Source organism: Eimeria necatrix, genomic scaffold, assembly GCF_000499385.1.
Source record: "Eimeria necatrix Houghton genomic scaffold, Enh_scaff747, whole genome shotgun sequence".
Lineage (NCBI taxonomy): Eukaryota > Apicomplexa > Conoidasida > Eucoccidiorida > Eimeriidae > Eimeria > Eimeria necatrix.
The window spans coordinates 1-17,500 of NW_013654571.1; the positions used below are offsets into that span (position 1 = coordinate 1).

Sequence of the window (17,500 nt, forward strand, 5' to 3'; positions counted from 1 at the left end):
GCCCTCGCGGCTGCTAACCCTCGTGGGAATGGCTTTGAACTTCCAGAAGCAAAAGGGTTTATTGCCTCCGACTTCGGAGTTTAATTTGTTTTCCAACTCCACCAAACGCAGCAAAGAAGCAGCAGAACTCTACCCCCAAGACGTCGCCAAGAGCATCCGCGTAAACCCTAAACCCTAAACCCTAAACCCTAAACCCCAGCCCTAAACCCTAGGCGCCCGGCCGGGGGGCTGCGGGGGAGCGCGCGCGCCGCGGCGGCGGCGGCCCCGCGGCGGGGTGAGGGAGGGTCGGGACGTGCGGCTTGGTTAGGGTTTAGGGTTTAGGGTTTAGGGTTTAGGGTTTAGGGTTTAGGGTTTAGGGTTTGCGCGCAGTTCACGAACAAAAGCCACCCCGAGTGCGCGGCCTTTTCCCCCGACGGCCGCTATTTGGCCAGCGGCTCTATTGACGGGTTTGTGGAGGTTTGGGATTGGCAGTTGGGGTGTTTGAACAAGGACTTGAAGTACCAGCGAGAGGTAGGGTTTAGGGTTTAGGGTTTAGGGTTTAGGGTTTAGGGTTTGGGGTTTGGGGCTGGGGTTTGCGCTGGGCAGCGGGGTCCGGGGCGGCGCGGCTCGCCGCGGCGCGGAGGGTTTAGGGTTTGGCTTCAGGGGCTGCGGCCGAGGGTTTAGGGTTTGGCCCCCGCGCCGAGGGTTTACGGCCTAGGGTTTAGGGTTTAGGGTTTAGGGTTTAGGGTTTGGGGTTTGGGGGCTGCCTCCAGAATAACCTCATGATGCACGAGACGGCTGTCGTCGCCATCGCCTTCAGTCGGGACAGCGAAGCCCTAGCAACAGGTCAAAACCCTAAACCCTAAACCCTAAACCCTTCGTTTTGGGTGGCTGCTTTGAATCAGGGTTTCGGGGAAGAGGGTTCGGGGCTAGGGTTTAGGGTTTAGGGTTAGGGAGTCTGGGGTTTGCCGAAACGATTATGCCCTCTTTCTAGTGCCCTACTTAGTTAGGGTTTAGGGTTTTCACGCAGGGGTTTAGGGTTTAGGGTTTAGGGTTTAGGGTTTAGGGTTTAGGGTTTGCTGCAGGAAGTCAGACGGGCCAGCTGAAGGTCTGGTTGGTGGCAACAGGGCAGTGCATTAAAAAGATAGACAAGGCTCACGATGCAGGTACGTGCTGCTAAACCCTAAACCCTAAACCCTAAACCCTAAACCCTAAGCTGTACCTGCTAGCCCGAACCCTAAACCCTAAACCCTAATTCAAGCGAGAACGAAACAGCCTTTTTTCTGGAGACTGCGCTCAGAGCAAGACGCAGCTGGAATTAGGGTTTAGGTTTTGGTGTTTGAAGTTCTAGGGTTTAGGGTTTAGGGTTTAGGGTTTAGGGTTTGGCACTAGGGTTTAGGGTTTCGTGGCTGCCAGGCAAATCAGGGACTGAGAATTTGATTATTTGTTCAATTGCAGGTCACAAATTATTTTTAAATTGCAAATTTATTTTTAATTAATTATTTATTTTTGATTATTTTATTTATTTTATTTTTAATTCTTTTTTAATTCTTTTTATTTCTTTTTTCTCCACTTTTCAGCCATCGCCTCAATTTGCTTCAGCAAAGACAACACGCACTTGCTGACGGGCTCTTTCGACACAACTGCCAGGTCTTTATCTTGAGGGTTTAGGGTTTAGGGTTTGGGGTTTGGGGTTTAGGGTTCAGGGTTTGGGGTTTAGGGTTTGGGGTTTAGGGTTTGGCTCAGGGGCTTAGCGTGTCTAGCTGCGAGCCGGCGCAGATTGCCAGAGACAAGTGACGAGATGCTCAATCTAGGGTTTAGGGTTTAGGGTTTAGGGTTTAGGGTTTAGGGTTTAGGGTTTAGGGTTTGGGGTTCAGGATTCATGGCTTGAAGGCTGGGAAGACGCTGAAGGAGTTTCGGGGGCATTTGACTTTTGTGAATTGCGCTTTATATTTGCCGGACAACACGCGCATCATCACAGGTCCCAAACCCTAAACCCTAAACCCTAAACCCTAAACCCTAAACCCTCATTTGTGGTTTGTCGGGGCCGCGTCTAGCGGGTGTTTTCTGCGTTTTCGGGGCTGTTGACTTCGGGCGGCTGTGGCCTAGGACTGGGGCGGAAGACGCCTAGGGTCTAGGGTCGAGGGTTTAGGGTTTAGGGTTTAGGGTTTAGGGTTTAGGGTTTGCGCAGGAAGCGCGGATGGAAAGATTAAACTCTGGGACGCAAAAACCCAAGACTGCCTCTCCACTTTTACCCCCCCAGTGCCTCCCCACATGCAGGCCGTGCAGTGTTTGCCTTCAGTGATGTCAATTATTTTGGCGCCCCGGGTAATTAGGGTTTAGGGTTTAGGGTTTAGGGTTTGGGGTTTAGGGTTTAGGGTTTAGGGTTTGGGGTTTAGGGTTTGGGTCTGGGGTTTGGGCGCGGCGGCCGCCGCTGCGGAGCGCGGCAGCGGGAGCGCGGGGGCCCGCCGCGGCGCTCAGGGGGTGGCTCAGCGCCTAGGGTTTAGGGTTTAGGGTTTAGGGTTTAGGGTTTAGGGTTTGCGAGCTGCAGAACGTGGGGATGGACTTGATTTATGTTTGCACCAAAAGCAACACCATCAGCTTAATGAACTACAGCGGCAAAACAATTAAGAGTTGGTCTTCAGGCAAAAAGCAGGGCGGAGATTTCGTTGCTGCTTGCGGTGAGGGTTTAGGGTTTAGGGTTTAGGGTTTAGGGTTTGGGGTTTAGGCGGGACAAACGCGCCTCTTCGCAGTACTTGCTCGTTTCATTTATCCATCCTCTTATTTTTAATTAATTAATTATTATTTATTTATTTATTTATTTATTTATTTATTTATTTATTTATTTATTTATTTATTTATTATTTGCTGCCCACAGTTTCTCCCCACGCAGAGTGGGTCTTGTGCGCTGGCGAAGACCATTCTCTTTACTGCTTTGCAAATGCCACGGGAAAGCTGGAGCATGTTATGAAGGTAATACTAATTAATTAATTAATTAATTAATTAATTAATTAATTAATTAATTAATTAATTAATTAAAATAATTAATTGAATAAATAAATTAATTAAATTAATTAACAATGTGGTTTAATTTAAGTGGCTTATTGCTGCGCTGTTCGCCGCTCCTTTAGCCCGATGGGCCCTGCGCCCGCTGCTGCACTTTGCTGCTGCTGCTGCTGCAGCTGCTGCTGCAGCAGGTTTGCTGCTGCAGCAGGTTTGCTGCTGCAGCAGGTTTGCTGCTGCAGCAGGTTTGCTGCTGCGCGTGTCGCCGCCGCAGCGTGGAGCAGTTTAAACAGCACTAAGAATGCCCTATACAGAACTAGCAATTATTACAAATGCTGCTGCTGCTGCTGCTGCTGCTGCTGCTGCTGCTGTTCTATTTGCTGCTGCAGATTCATGAACAAGATGTCATTGGGCTGGCGCACCACCCCAGCAACAACGTGGTGGTTTCTTGGGGTTTCGACGGCTGCCTAAATGTCCTCAAACCCTAAACCCTAAACCCTAAACCCTAAACCCTTGTGGCTTGCAAGAGGGAGCTCTCTTCTCGGGTGTGCAGCGGCGGCCCCCAGCGTTTGGGGTGTACGTACACCTGCGTTTGGGGTGTACGTACACCCCGCGCTGCTGTGCTGCTTCTCTGCTGTTTGTCTTTTCATTATTTTTGTTTTTCTCTCGCGCCAGCTGCGAGCAGCAGCTGCTTGCAGAAGTTTTGTTTTGTTTGAAACTAAAGTGCCAACTTGTCTTAAGTGCTGCTGTCTGGGCAGTTCCGGTGTACGTACACCTCAGGTGTACGTACACCGCAGAATCGGCGGACGCGCGGCGCAGCGCGCAAGTGTAAAGATGCTTTCCAGAAACCTAAAGGCTTTTTTATTAAAACAAAAGAATTAATTCAAATAAGTCTCAGAAGGAATTAATTAAAATAAAGTCTCAAAAAAAGCAACCACTGCAGCTCAAACTGAAACTGAAAAGCTGCATAGTCTCGGCCACGTCGTCTCAGCGCGCGGTGTACGTACACCGCAAGTGGTGCACGCACACTGAAAACCGGAACTTGAAAGTCGGAAGTAAACTTTTTTGAATTTAAAAATGCAATTAAAGAAAACTGGAAGAAAAAGTGGAAGTGGACTCCCACCGCTGGGGTGTACGTACACCTCACCACCTGGTGTCGCGGCGAGCGCCGCCGGCGGCTCTGCGGGAGTGCGGGAGAGTTTGAGGGAAATAAAAGAAAATAATTTGCAAATAAATGAATCAAATTGCTAAAAAGACTTTAAAATCTCCAGAAAAGGCCCCCCACCCTTTCTACCCACCACCCTGCTGCTGCATGCGCTGCAGCAGCAGCAGCAGCGCTTGCTGCTGCTGCTGCTGGCTACAGCCCCCGTGTGTTAATCTGGTTTCTCTGCGTTTCTGCGGGTCTCCAAGGTGTACGTACACCTCAGGTCTCTGCTGCTGCTGCTGCTGCTGCTGCCCACAGGCGGCTCTCCGTCGCAGCTGCTGCTGTTGGGGGGTGGGGGCCCCCGGTTGCTTCTGCGGTTTTTCTTGTCCTCCTCGAAAGAAGAGGGAACTAGGGTTTAGGGTTTAGGGTTTAGGGTTTAGGGTTTGGGGCGCAGGGTTTAGGGCCTAGGGTTTAGGGTTTAGGGCTGGCGAGCCGCGCCCGCGACAGCTGCGCCTCGACTTGGTGCCTCTTCGCTCTGCTGCTGCTGCTGCTGCTGCTGCTGCTGCTGCTGCGGTGTATGTACACCTCAAGATGGAGAGCGACGCAGCAGCAACGCAAAACCAAAACAGCAACACAGCAGCAGCGGGACCTGATGGCTCAGCAGCAGCCGCGCAGCAGCCCTTGAAGGCAGGGGCTGAGTCCCCTGCTGCTGCTGCTGCTGCTGCTCCTGCTGCTGCTGCTGCTGCTCCTGCTGCTGCTGCGTCGGTTCCGCAAGGAAACGGCGCGCTGCCGGTGAAGCGGGAGGAGCCGCTGCTGTCCCCCAAGTCTGAAGTCGACGCAGCAGCAGCTGCAGCAGCAGCAGCAGCAGCAGCAGCGCCGGAAGCAGCTGCAGCAAAGCCAGCAGCAGCGGCCGACGCTGCTGCTGCTGCTCCCGCTGCTGCTGCAGTAAAGCGCGATGGGGGCGCCGCAGCAGCGAAGGGCGGAAGCCCCCCCGCCCCGTCCGCAGCGCCTGCTGCTGCTGCTGCTGCTGCGCCTGCTGCTGCTGCTGCTGCTGCTGCTGCTGCTGCGCAGCTGGTGTCTCTGAACCGCGGCGAAGTGGAAATGAAGCTGCAGCGGCTCTTTGAAATGTGGGAAGGCCGCGGAATTAACGCCAAGACAGAAGCTTGGGCAGCAGTCGACGCCATTTGTGTCTTCGTCGGAAGAGCAGCAGAAGAAGACGAAAGTGCTGCTGAACGCATCCAGTGCGTCCCGCGCCAGCAGCAGCAGCAGCAGCTGCTGCTGCTGCTGCTGCTGCGCTGCGTCGGCTGGCCCGCGTCCGCTTTATCGCCGTGCTGCAGCAGCAGCAGCAGCAGCTGCTGCTGCTGCTGCTGCTGCTGCTGCTGGAGGTTGTGGCGGGCGTTGCTGCAGAGGAGCTGGCGGGAGCGGGGCTGTTTGGTGGGTGTGGGGTGTCTGTACAGGTCGTGGCTGACGGGCTTTCAGTTTTTGGAAACTCTTTTCATTTTCGTTCGTTCGACGAAAGAGTGGCTGGTTTTGACTTCGGCGAAAAAGGCGGAACACCTGCGGCAGTTGGAGGCGATTGGGGGTCTTCGGATTTTCTTGAAAGACGCGCAGGAGGGAAATTGCAAAAGTCTGCAGCAGATGGCTGCGGCGCTGCGGCGCGCCGCCGGAGCGGACTCCGACGTGAGTGGCGGCTTGCAAAGCAATAACTTTGCGTTTTATTTCACTTTAGCGCTTTTTTAATTGAAATGATCCGCGAAAACTCCGAAGATCGGCGGAGATCGGCGGCGGTTTCGGGTGTATGCGCACCTCTGCAGAGCGGCGTGCGCCTGGCGGTCTTCCTGGGCGGCGCAGTGCTGCCGACTGCCGGCACTTTGGCAGCAGACGTAATTCCGTGGATTAAGTCTTTTGCAAATCAAGAAGAAAACATTGAAGTGCCGCTTTCGCCGCTCACGGCGACGCTGACGCCTTCGGAAGTGGTGAGGCGCGCTGCGGTGTACGTACACCCGACGACCGCGCAGTGCAGGTTTCCGCCAGTTCCGATCCGACGGAAAGCTGTCGAAAAAAGGCTTTAATGAGTCGAATTTTTTCGGCTTTTCGGCTGCGCTGTTGAGTTTCTGCATTTGCAATTCTTTGCTGCGTTTTTTGCGCCAACTCCGCCTCGATTTCGCCTCGATCTTCTGTCTTCAGGCTCTCGTCGCCGACGCCAGCCGCGTGTCAGTGGCCATGGTCAAGCACCAGCTGGTCTCCAGAGTGGAGTTCGTTTTGGACAACGGCCAAAACGAGTCCCACAAGAGCATTTGCGACAGAGCCGAGCTGCTGCTGAAGGACCAGAAGCAGCTGCAGCGCCTCAAGGAGAAGTGCAACGTCAGCAGCAAACGGCCTGCGCTTTGCTGCTGCTCAGCGCCGCTAGTTGCTGCTCTTTGCTGCTGCTCAGCCTCGCTACTTGCTGCTCGTTTGCTGCTGCGCGGGCCGCTAATTGCTGCTCTTTGCTGCTGCTGGGCGTTGCTAGTTGCTGCTCTTTTGCTGCTGCTCAGCCTCGCTAGTTGCTGCTCGTTTGCTGCTGCGCGGGCCGCGAATTGCTGCTTCTTTGCTGCTGCTCGTGCGGCTATTTTCTGCTGCTGCTCGCGCCACAATAGCTGCTCATTTCGCTGCGGCTGCTGCTGCTGCTGCTGCGCTGCTGCTGCTGCTGCTGGGGTGGGGTGTACGTACAGCTGGACCCGAGCGAGGTGGAGGTGCTGTTCAAAAACGTGCAGAGTGGCCGTCACTTTGACTTAAGAGCTTCTGCTTTGCCTTCTGCAGAAGCTTTGTCTCAGTCTGAAGGCACAATTATTATTTCTTTGGGATGCAAATACAAAGACTTCTGCGCAGCGCTTTGCCGCACTTTCATTCTCAATGGCAAAAAGGTAACACCCGAAGCTGCAGCAGCAGCAGCAACTGCAGCAGCTGCAGCAGCAACTGCAGCAGCAACTGCAGCAGCAGCTGCAGCAGCAGCTGCAGCAGCAACTGCAGCAGCAGCTGCAGCAGCAACTGCAGCAGCAGCTGCAGCAGCAACTGCAGCAGCAGCTGCAGCAGCAGCAGCAGTTTGTGGCTGTTGGGAGCGTGGGCTGTTGGGGTGCGGGGTGTACGTACAGGAGCAGAAGGAGACTTACGAGCTGGCGCTGGAGCTGCAGCAGCACTTAATTGGAAGTTTAAAAGTTGGAATTTCTTTTTCTGCCATTCACGAAAAAGCAATTTCGTTTTTGGCTTCGCGGAAACCTGCGCTGTCTAGACACCTCGCGAAGAACGTCGGCCACTCCATCGGCGCGCACTACCGAGACCCTCGGTTGGTCTTCAACCAAAAGAATGACAAGTTGGTTTATTATTTATTTATTTATTTATTTATTTATTTATTTATTTTATTTACTTATTTATTTTATTTTATTTATTTTATTCTTTTAATTGTTTAGTTGGTTTAATTGCTTTGAAGTTCGAGGCGGAGGCAGCCGCAGCAAGTCGCTTTTCAACTTCGCAAAATTCAAAATTCAAATTTTCCTTTTCGTCTTTTTCGTGAGAAACAACTTTGCAACTTTTTTCTTTTTTCTTTATTTCTTTTTTATTTCTTTTTATTTCTTTTCAATTTCTTTTTATTTTTTATTTTTTATTTCTTTTTCCCCTTTTTCTTTTTTCTTCTTTTCTTTCTGTTTTCCTTTTTTGTATTTGTATGGGTCCATAGAAGGCCATTTGACTGGCAAATGGATTTCTGTTTTGTTTTTGTTTTATTTAAATTTGAAATTGCATTTAAAGTCTTTGCAATATATTTATTTCTTTTTCGGTTACCTTCGCTTTCGAAAAGTTGAATTAATTGAGACAAAGTTTATTAATTGAAATGCATTTAATTACTTGAAGTTATTTTAATTAATTCAAATTAATTGAATGGGTAAAACAAATTGAAGAATTAAAACAAATTGAAGAATTAAAACAAATTGAGCAATTGGATTCAAACTCGCTGCTTGAAGCAAATTCAGCCAATTGAAATTAATTAAACGCATTGCAATTAATTAAATAAGTTGAAATTAATTCAATTAATTGAAATTAATTGAAATTAATTAAAATTAATTAAAATTAATTAAAATTAATTAATTGTTGAAGTTGAATTTTGAACAAACTGCTGCATTGCAGAGTCTTCATCGAACCTGAAATGGCCTTTTTGGTCAGCGTGGCTTTCAGCGACTTAAAAACTGCCGAAGGAAAAGAATATGCAGTTTGGCTCGCAGACACTGTCTGGCTCCGTCCAGACGGCACCACTCAAGGTCTGCTGCTGCTGCTGCTGCTGCTGCTGCTGCTACTGCTGCTGCTGCTGCTGCTGCTGCTGCTGTTGCTGCTGCTGATGGTCTTGGTGCTGCTGGTGGTGGTGGTGCTGCTGCTGCTGGTGCTGCTGGTGGTGGTGTTGATGTTGGTGGTGGTGGCGCTGCTGATGGTGGTGTTGGTGCTGCTGCTGCTGCCAGTGTTGCTGCTGCTGGTGTTGCTGCTGCTAATGCTGCTGCTGCTGCTGCTGCAGACGGTGCTGGTGTTTTCGAGCTGCTTTCTATTGGGTTTGTTTTGCTGCTGCTTGGCCTGAAACTGAAATTCAACTTTTTCGAAAGCTACGGCAGCTACGGCAGCGGGCGTCTTACCTGCTGCTGCTGTTGCTGCTGCTGCTGCTGCTGCTGCTGCTGCTGCTGCTGCAGTGCTGACGGAGGGCCTTTCTTCGCAGCTGGCGTACGTGAACTACGAACTGGACGAGGGGGAAGAAGAAGCAGCAGAAAGTCCTTTGAAGGCGAAGAGCAGCAAAGAGGGGCGGCGGGAGAAGCGGGAAGAAGGCGAGTTGGTGGAGAAGAAGAAGTCTCGGGAAAAGGAAAAGGGAAAAGAAAAAGAAAAAAAAGAAAAAGAAAAGAACTCCGAGAAGTCCGAAAAACCCTCCAGCGGTACCATCTCCGCCAGCGTCTTGAAAAACGCTGAAAGCCTCATTTTGAAAGACAGACTCCGCAGAAGAGATAATGGATCTGCTGCTCACATGGAAGCAGCAGAAGAAAGAGACAACAGGCAGCGCGAACTCCGCAAAAAAAAGCTCTCCGCGCTGCAGCAGGTCCGCAGATTCAGCTTCTTCTGCATTTGCTGCTTGCAAGGAAGCTCTGCAGTTCAAGCTGCTGCTGCTGCTGCTGCTGCTGCGCGTTTTCCTGCTGCTGCTGCGCTTTTTCTGCTGCTGCTGCGCTTTTCCTGCTGCTGCTGCGCTTCGTGCTGCTGCTGCTGCTGCCGCGCGCAGCGGCAGACGCGGCGCGGGGAAGCTTAGAGTGTTTGGATTCGATTTGAAGTTTGAAGTTCGACCTGAATTGAAATTAAATTAAAAATAAATAAAAAAGCTTTGTGAGCGGCAGAGTGGGGTGCTGCGCGCAGCGCTTCGCCCGCGAAGAAGCCGAAGACGGCGGCGACGAGCAGCAGCAAAAACGCCAAAAGAAAATGCAAGACTTGCGGGCCTTCAGCTCTCCCGAGGAGTTTCCCAAAGACTTGCGGCCCAGCAAAGTGAGTTTTGCTGCAGCAGATCGCAGCAGATCGCAGCAGATCGCAGCAGATCGCAGCAGATCGGCTGCGGCGTTGCTGCTGCAGGGTCACTCGCTGCGGCTGCTGCTGGCGGTTTCGGCGATTCGGCTCTTGAATGCAAATAAAAAGGATAATTATTAATAATTAATGCCATTTTTGGCATTATTAATGGCAATTAGAGCGAATGGGAGGGTTCAGGTTCTTGCATTTGCAAGTGGGATCTTCATTGGCAAGAAATTCAAGTTTTCTTGAATGTGGCTGCCTTCTTCGGGTGTATGTCCAGTTGGTGCGAATCTGCAAAAGTGTTTTTAATTTCTTCCTTTTCTTCTTTTGTCATTTTAATGTCCATTAAGGACTTGCGGGCGGCTTGCGGGCGGCGTAGCACAACTTGCTGCAACTTGCTGCTGCAGACAGTCTGAACTGGGCATGGGGGCGAGGGGGGAGATGTTGACTGCATGCTTATTTAGATTCTTTTTTCTTTTTTATTTTTGATTTCTTTTTCTCGAAACTCTTTTTGTTTCCTTTGTCCCTGCGCTGCGGCCCGCAAAGCCAACTGCTGCTCCGCCTGGGGCTCTCAAAGTGAATGCCGCGCAGCAGCAACAGCAGCTTTTGCTGCTTCTGCTGCTGCTGCTATCCGCAGCACCCGCTGCTGCTGGTGCTCTGTGCAGCAGCTGCTGCGGCGGCTGCTTCCTGCACGTCCCTCTGCTGCTGCGCTGCTGCTGTTCGCGGGTTTGCTGCTGCTGCTGCTGCTGCTGTTGGCAGCGGTTGGGGGCGGAGTTTTGCTGCGGCGTTGAGGTGTCTGTACACTGCGCAGCTGTACGTGGACATGAAGTCGGAGTGCCTCTTCGTGCCCTTTCCCGGCCACCACTTGCCATTTCATTTGTCGACGGTGAAGAACGTGACTTGCAGCGAGTCGGAGGCGAACTTGGGAGCAGCAAGAGCAGCAGCAGCAAGCAGCAAGCCGAGTCGCTTTTCCATTTTGCGAATTAATTTCCAAGTCCCAGGATCTCAAACTCTGACGCAAAAAGGAGAGGAAAACCCTTTGCCAGACATCGCCGGCAAAAACCAACTCTTCGTCAAAGAACTCATGTTCAAAAGCGAAGACAGCCGCCACCTCCAAAGTGCGCACACTCCTGCTGCTCCTGCTGCTGCGGCTGCTGCTGCTGCTGCTGCTGCTGCTGCGGCTGCTGCTGCTGCTGCTGCTGCTGCTGCTGCTGCTGCTCTTGTTCTTGTTGCTGCTGCTGCTGCTGCTGCTGCGGAGGGGAAGTGCAGCCTTTTGCTGTTTGCTTGTGAATTGGGTTTTTTTGTTTGGTTTATTTTTGAGTTTGGGGACTTGTTTGATTTTGGGTTTTCATTTGCGGATTTGCTGGTGCTGCAGACATCTACAGGACCATCAAGGAGCAGCTGAAGCGGGTGAAGCAGAAAGCCGCGGAAGACCTGCAGTACCCCGGAGAGCTCGCGGCTCAGGAAAAGTTGGTTTTGAACAGATCTGGAAGAAGAATTCTTTTGAAAGATTTGATGATCAGGCCGAACATCTCGACGGGCATGCGGAAGCTGATCGGCGCGCTGGAGGCGCACACCAACGGCTTGCGGCAAGTGTCACTGCTCGGGTGTCAGTGGGTTTTTTCGCGGGTTTTTCCGACAAAATCGACCAGTAATGGCTAAAATAATAATAATTATTATTATTATTGCAATTAAGATGAATAATTCCGGATTTTCGAGCAGTTTAAGGCGAGATCGGGGGCCTCGGACTTGCACTTCGCCGTTTTTCCGATGCAGGTTCACCGTCAACACCCGCGGCCAAATGGACGTCGTCGACATCACTTATGCAAATATCAAACACGCAATTCTGCAGCCTTGCGAAAGAGAGTTAATTGTTTTGGTTCATTTCCACTTGAAGGTGGGCAGAAGACTTTCAAGTTCTGCAAGTCTCTTTGCATTTATCTTTTGCATTTATCTTTTGCATTTATATTTTGCATTTATATTTTGCATTTATTCTTCAAAATTCGCGTTTAAAGCTCTATTTTGAGGAGTTAATTGTTTTGGTTCATTTCCACTTGAAGGGTGGGCAGAAGACTTTCAAGTTCTGCAAGTCTCTTTGCATTTATCTTTTGCATTTATCTTTTGCATTTATCTTTTGCATTTATCTTTTGCATTTATCTTTAATAATTCCCATTTAAGGCTCTATTTTGAGGAGTTAATTGTTTTGGTTCATTTCCACTTGAAGGTGGGTTGTGGAGTGCAGAAGGCTTCAAGTTCTGCATGCTTGTGCAAGTCTTTTTGCATTTATCTTTTGCATTTATTTTAGTGCAAGTCTTTTTGCATTTATATTTTGCATTTATTTATCAAAATTCGCATTTAAAGCTCTATTTGGGGAGTTAATTGTTTTGGTTCATTTCCACTTGAAGGTGGGCTGCGGAGTTCAGCAGGCTTTCAAGTTCTGCATGCATGCTTGTGCAAGTCTTTTTGCATTTATCTTTTGCATTTATCTTTTGCATTTATATTTTGCATTTATATTTTGCATTTATCTTTTTCATTTATTTTTTATTTTTTGCTTTTTAGGCTCCTATTTTGGTGGGGAAAAAGAGAACTCAAGACGTTCAGTTCTACACGGAGGCGGGGACGCAGACGGACGACTTGGACAACCGGCGGAAGTGAGTTGGCGGTGGAGTTCAATTTTTTTCCAATTTAAAGGATTAAAAAGGGAAATAGATTTAATTTTGATTTTAAATAGATTTAATTTTGATTTTAATTTCAGATTTTAAATCCTTTTCCGCTTCCGGAGAGCCGCTTAGGTCCCTCTTGCTGCTTTCCAAGTTGAACTTTTCTTGTTTGCAACTTTTCAACTTTTCAACTTTTCAACTTTCAACTTTTCTTCAGCCGCTCTTACCACGACCCCGATGAGACTCTGGACGAAATGCGGGAAAGGGAAATGAAAAAGAAATTAAATGGAGAGTTCAAAAGATTTGTTCAGCAAGTCGAAGAAGTTTCGAAAGTTGAATTCGACTTGCCCTACAGGTAATCTGCAGCTCTTCGCTTTTTGATTTCAAATTAATTACAAGTCGAATAGTTTTATTTAATTCAAATAATTTGTTAAAACTTAAAATAAGTCGAATAATTTTATTTAAATTTAAATAATTATTTAAAACTTAAATAAATGTCTTTGGGTTTTTGTTCTTCCTGTCGCTCACTTGGGTTCATGCCTCCCCCCAGAGGCTGCAGTGCAGCCTTTTGGTCCATTCGCGTTTATTTATTTTTGCAAATTATTTGCAACAATAACAATAAAAATAAAAATAATAAAAACAATTATTATTGTTATTCTTAATTTTCGCAATTAGAAGACACAGAACTTCTCTTTTCAAACATTTGAATGAGTTGAAGTATTTTGTTAAACGCGTAAAACTGGCCAAATAAAAGCGAGTTTGCGCCAGTGGTCCACTGGTCCACTGCTCAGCAGCAGTAGCGACTGAGTGGTCCACTGCTCAGCAGCAGCAGCCACTGAGTGGTCCACTGGTCAGCTGCAGCAGCAGCAAACTGAGTGGTCCACTGGTCAGCTGCAGCAAACTAAGCGGTCCACTGGTCACCGCAGCAGCGGCTGAGTGGGCCAGTGGTCACCGCAGCAGCGGCTGAGTGGTCCAGTGGTCACCGCAGCGAGCTGAGTGGTCCAGTGGTCACCGCAGCAGCGGGTGAGTGGTCCAGTGGTCACGTTGCTGCGCAGGGAGTTGCGTTTCTCGGGAGTGCCGCTGAAGTCGAACGTGGAGATTTTGCCAACAGCAAATTGTTTGGTCCATTTGGTGGAGTGGCCGCCCTTCGTGCTGCCGCTCGAAGACATCGAAATTGTGTCTTTTGAGCGGGTGGCCCACGGACTCCGCAACTTCGACATGGTCTTCGTTTTCCAGGCAAGCTGCTGCTGCTGCTGCTGCTGCTGCTGCTGCTGCTGCTGCTGCTGCTTTTCGGAGTCTTTGGAGCAGCAGCAGCTGCTCCTGCTGCTGCTGCTGCTGCTGCTGCTGCTGCTTTTCGGAGTCTTTGGAGCAGCAGCAGCTGCTGCTGCTGCTGCTGCTGCTGCTGCTGCTGCTTTTCGGAGTCTTTGGAGCAGCAGCAGCTGCTCCTGCTGCTGCTGCTGCTGCTGCTGCTTTTCGGAGTCTTTGGAGCAGCAGCAGCTGCTCCTGCTCCTGCTGCTGCTGCTGCTGCTGCTGCTGCTGTTTTTCGGAGTCTTTGGAGCAGCAGCAGCTGCTGCTGCTGCTGCTCAGGACGAGGACTGGAGCAGCTGCAGCAGGCCTTGGCCTGCGGCTGCTTTCAGTTTCCCGGAGTTCCGCGGAAACTCCGCAGAAAATGCTGCTGCTGATCTGCTGCAGCTGCTGCTGCTGATCTGCTGCTGCTGCGCTGCTGCTGCTGCTGCGGCGCGTTTTGGCTTCAGGATTATAACAAGCCCGTGAAACGCATCGACTTGATCCCAATTGAATATCTCGACAACTTAAAGGTCAGAAAGACAAAAACAAAATAATTCAAAAAGGGTTTCTGAGAGATGCGGAGTCTGTTTTGCTGCTGCGCCTTTTTGCTGCTTTCCTGTGCAAGCAGCACCTTTGTGTCTGTTTTTTCTCGCGTTTGAAGAAATTGAATTTAAATTGAAATGTTAATTTGTTCTGTTTTATTTTGTTTTATTTTTATTTCAGAGATGGCTCAACGAACTCGAAATCGTTTGGTATGAAGGAAAGCAAAACTTGAACTGGGCGGCCATTCTGAAGGAAATTCGCGACGACCCTCGCGGTTTCGTGGAAGACGGCGGATTCGACATGTTCTTGGGTGAGAAAGTTTTCAAAATAAAATTAAAACAAAATATATTTACATTTTAAATTATATTTGCAATTAAAAGAGTTAATTCGGAGTTCAAGGACAGCCTGGGCTTTTTCCGCAACTTGAACTGAATTTGAACTTGAACGGCGGGCGCCTGCAGAACTATTTCTTTCTTCGCGGATTTTTGTTTTCCGAAAAAAGAAATAAATGCTTTTTTGTTTTTTAATTATATGTTTTATTTATTTCGACTTGCGGCTTTCAGGCGACGTAAACGGCAGCGAAGAAGAGGGCGAGGAAAGCGAAGACGACGACGACGAGGAATACGCGGAGCAGTCTTCGAGTGTACGTACACCCCAGTTCTTCGCGTTTGAACTCGCGAGTTTCCACTTTTCTGAATTCTTTCATTTTGCCCTTTTTTGGCGTTTCTGGGGCCGATCTTTATCTTTTTTTCCGCCATTTTCAAAAGATTGAGGAATAAGCAACTTGTTGGATCTATTTAATCCTTTTTTTCGACTTTTTGCAAATCGATCTTTCGAAACGCAGGACGACGACAAGGAGTTCAACGCCGAGGGCTCGGACTCGGGCGAAAGCAGCGGCGGCGGCAGCGACAGCGACTTCTCTTCAGATGATTCTTCTTTGGCGGACGAAAGCGACGACGAAGAAGCTGCAGCAACCGACGAAGACGAAGAAGAAGGACTCAGCTGGGACGAACTCGAAGAAAGAGCCAAAAAAGGTACCCGCTCGCACCGCTGCTGCTGCTGCTGCTGCTGCTGCTGCTGCTGCTATTTCTGCCATTTTTTTTCTTGTCTTGTTATTCTTTTGTCACTTGCGCCATTGGTGCTGTTCTTGTTGCTGCTATTCCAAGTTTGGTTCTTTTCGTTCTGTTGCTTTTATTTTTCTTGGCTCTGTTGCTGCTTCTTTTGATTGCAATTGCAACCTGCAGTGGGGCTGTTGCTGTGTCCGTTGCTGCTGCTGCTGCTGCTGCTGCTGGGCCTGTTGCTGCTGCTGTGCCTGTTGCTGCTGCTGCTGTGTCTTGCGGCTGCTGAGTTGGTGACACGCAGCGCAGTCTGTTGCGAGGTCTTTGTGTCTGTGTTAATTTAGTTTTATTTGTTTATTTGTTAATATTATTGTCACTATTATTTGTTGCTATTTATTACTGTTGGTATATTTATTTATTTTTTCTTTTTATTGTGTGCAGCCTTTTATTATTATTAAATTGAGTCGCGAACAGCAGCAGCTCTGGAGCGCTGCGGCCATCACTTTTATTAATTTCACTTTTCTGTTTTTTTCATCTTTTTGTATTTTATTTTTTGATTGTTTTATGTGCCCTAATTAGTTGGCTTTCTCTGCCTGTTCTTTATTTCATTTCATTTCATCTTTGAATTCCCCTTTTGCTGCTGCTGCTGCTGCTGCTGCTGCTGCTGCTGCTGCTGCTGCTGCTGCTGCTGCAGAGGACAGGAAGCGCCGCGCCGACGAGGACTCGGAAGGGGAGGAGACGCGGACAAGAAAAAAGCGGAAGTGAAAAGTTGAATTTATTTCTTTAAAAATTTATTTCTTTAAAAAGAATTTCAAAAGTTTTTAAATGCAAAAGAGATAATGTTTATATCTCCCAGGTCTTGTGCAGAAAGCAGGGGGAGCAAAGAGAAGAAAAGTTGAAAAAAGAAACAAAAGAAAATTAGAAAAGAAAAAGAATTAAAAACGAAAAAGAGAAAAGAAAAAGATTTAAGAAGGAGAGGGAATTGGAAAGAAAAAGGAAATAAAAAGAAATTAAAAATAAAAAAAGAATTTTCGACAATTGCACTTTTCACAATGCAGAAGTTCCACAAGTTCTTTCACGAGGGAAATGCATTTCTTTTGGTTGTTTGCAATTGGAATCTTTTCAAGTTCAATTAATTCCACAATAAATAAAACTCCAATTAATTCAATAATGAATTAAAATATATTTAGTTGCATTTATGGCGCTTTGCATTTGCGCAAATCAGTTGCGAAGAATCTGCAGAGCCGGGGTGTACGTACACCTCAGCTCTGGACTGCTTCCGCAGCTTTTCGCGGAGCTGCTCTTCACTTCTTTTCTGTTTGTTTGATTTGCAATTTAAATGAATTTAAATGAATTTAAACGAATTTAAATGAATTTAAATGAATTTAAATGAATTTAAATGAATTTAAATGAATTTAAATGAATTTAAATGAATTAAATCAAACTCTAGTTCGCAATTCGATTTGTTTTCTTTTCTTTTTCCCTTTTGTTGCTTCGCCGTTCGAAGTTCGTCCCGAAAGCGACAAAGAGGAAAACTCCATTTCCGATCAATTCTCATTCGTTTTTTCCAACTCAATTTATTTCTTTATTCCAATTTATTTCTTTAATTTATTTATTTCCAATTTATTTATTTCTTTAATTTATTTATTTCCAATTTATTTATTTCTTTAATTTATTTATTTCCAATTTATTTCTTTATTCCGATATATTTATTTCCAATTTATTTCTGTATTTTCCTTATTTCCCATTCAATTTATTTCTTTATTCTAATTTCTTTACTTCCAATTCAATTTATTTCTTTATTCTAATTTCTTTATTTCCAATTCAATTCATTTCTTCATTCTAATTTCTTTATTTCCAATTCGATTTACTTTTTTATTATTATCAGTTTATTATTATCAGTTTATTATTATTAGTTTGTTATTATCAGTTTATTATTATCAGTTTATTATTATCAGTTTATTTCCAATTCAATTTCCTTCCTTCTAATTAGTTTATTTCCATTTCTTTTTCCAATTAGTTTACTTCCATTTCATTTATTCTTTACTAATCAAAACAAAATAACTCAAATGGAAATTCAATTTATTTCTTAAATTGAATTTCCAATTCAATTTATTTTGTTTTGATTAATTAAGTCTCTGCAGTTTATTTCTTTTATTCTTCTCAGCTCAAGTCCACTTCAATTTACTTCTTTATTCTTTTTAGTTCTTTTCCATTTCATTTATTTTCTTTTATTCAAATTATTCCAATTAATTTATTATCAGACT

At 47.2% G+C, this 17,500-nt stretch overlaps 1 protein-coding gene across 1 annotated transcript; it reads left to right on the forward strand.

The window, feature by feature from the left end:
* Window positions 1-15,998, forward strand: ENH_00073950 (transcription elongation factor FACT 140 kDa, putative; the record flags this gene model as incomplete). The annotated part of the gene is made up of 28 exons (XM_013582801.1): window positions 1-160; window positions 370-510; window positions 726-825; window positions 1,065-1,145; window positions 1,560-1,629; window positions 1,857-1,960; window positions 2,171-2,307; window positions 2,531-2,660; window positions 2,858-2,952; window positions 4,619-5,367; window positions 5,584-5,806; window positions 5,941-6,102; window positions 6,314-6,490; window positions 6,838-7,448; window positions 8,285-8,415; window positions 8,833-9,230; window positions 9,539-9,664; window positions 10,497-10,803; window positions 11,061-11,298; window positions 11,462-11,582; window positions 12,245-12,336; window positions 12,563-12,700; window positions 13,401-13,566; window positions 14,100-14,162; window positions 14,356-14,485; window positions 14,739-14,818; window positions 15,020-15,209; window positions 15,928-15,998. Coding segments are annotated over 28 exons (5,191 nt in total), but the record flags the coding sequence as incomplete, so codon positions are not given.
* Window positions 15,999-17,500: the final 1,502 nt, after the last annotated feature.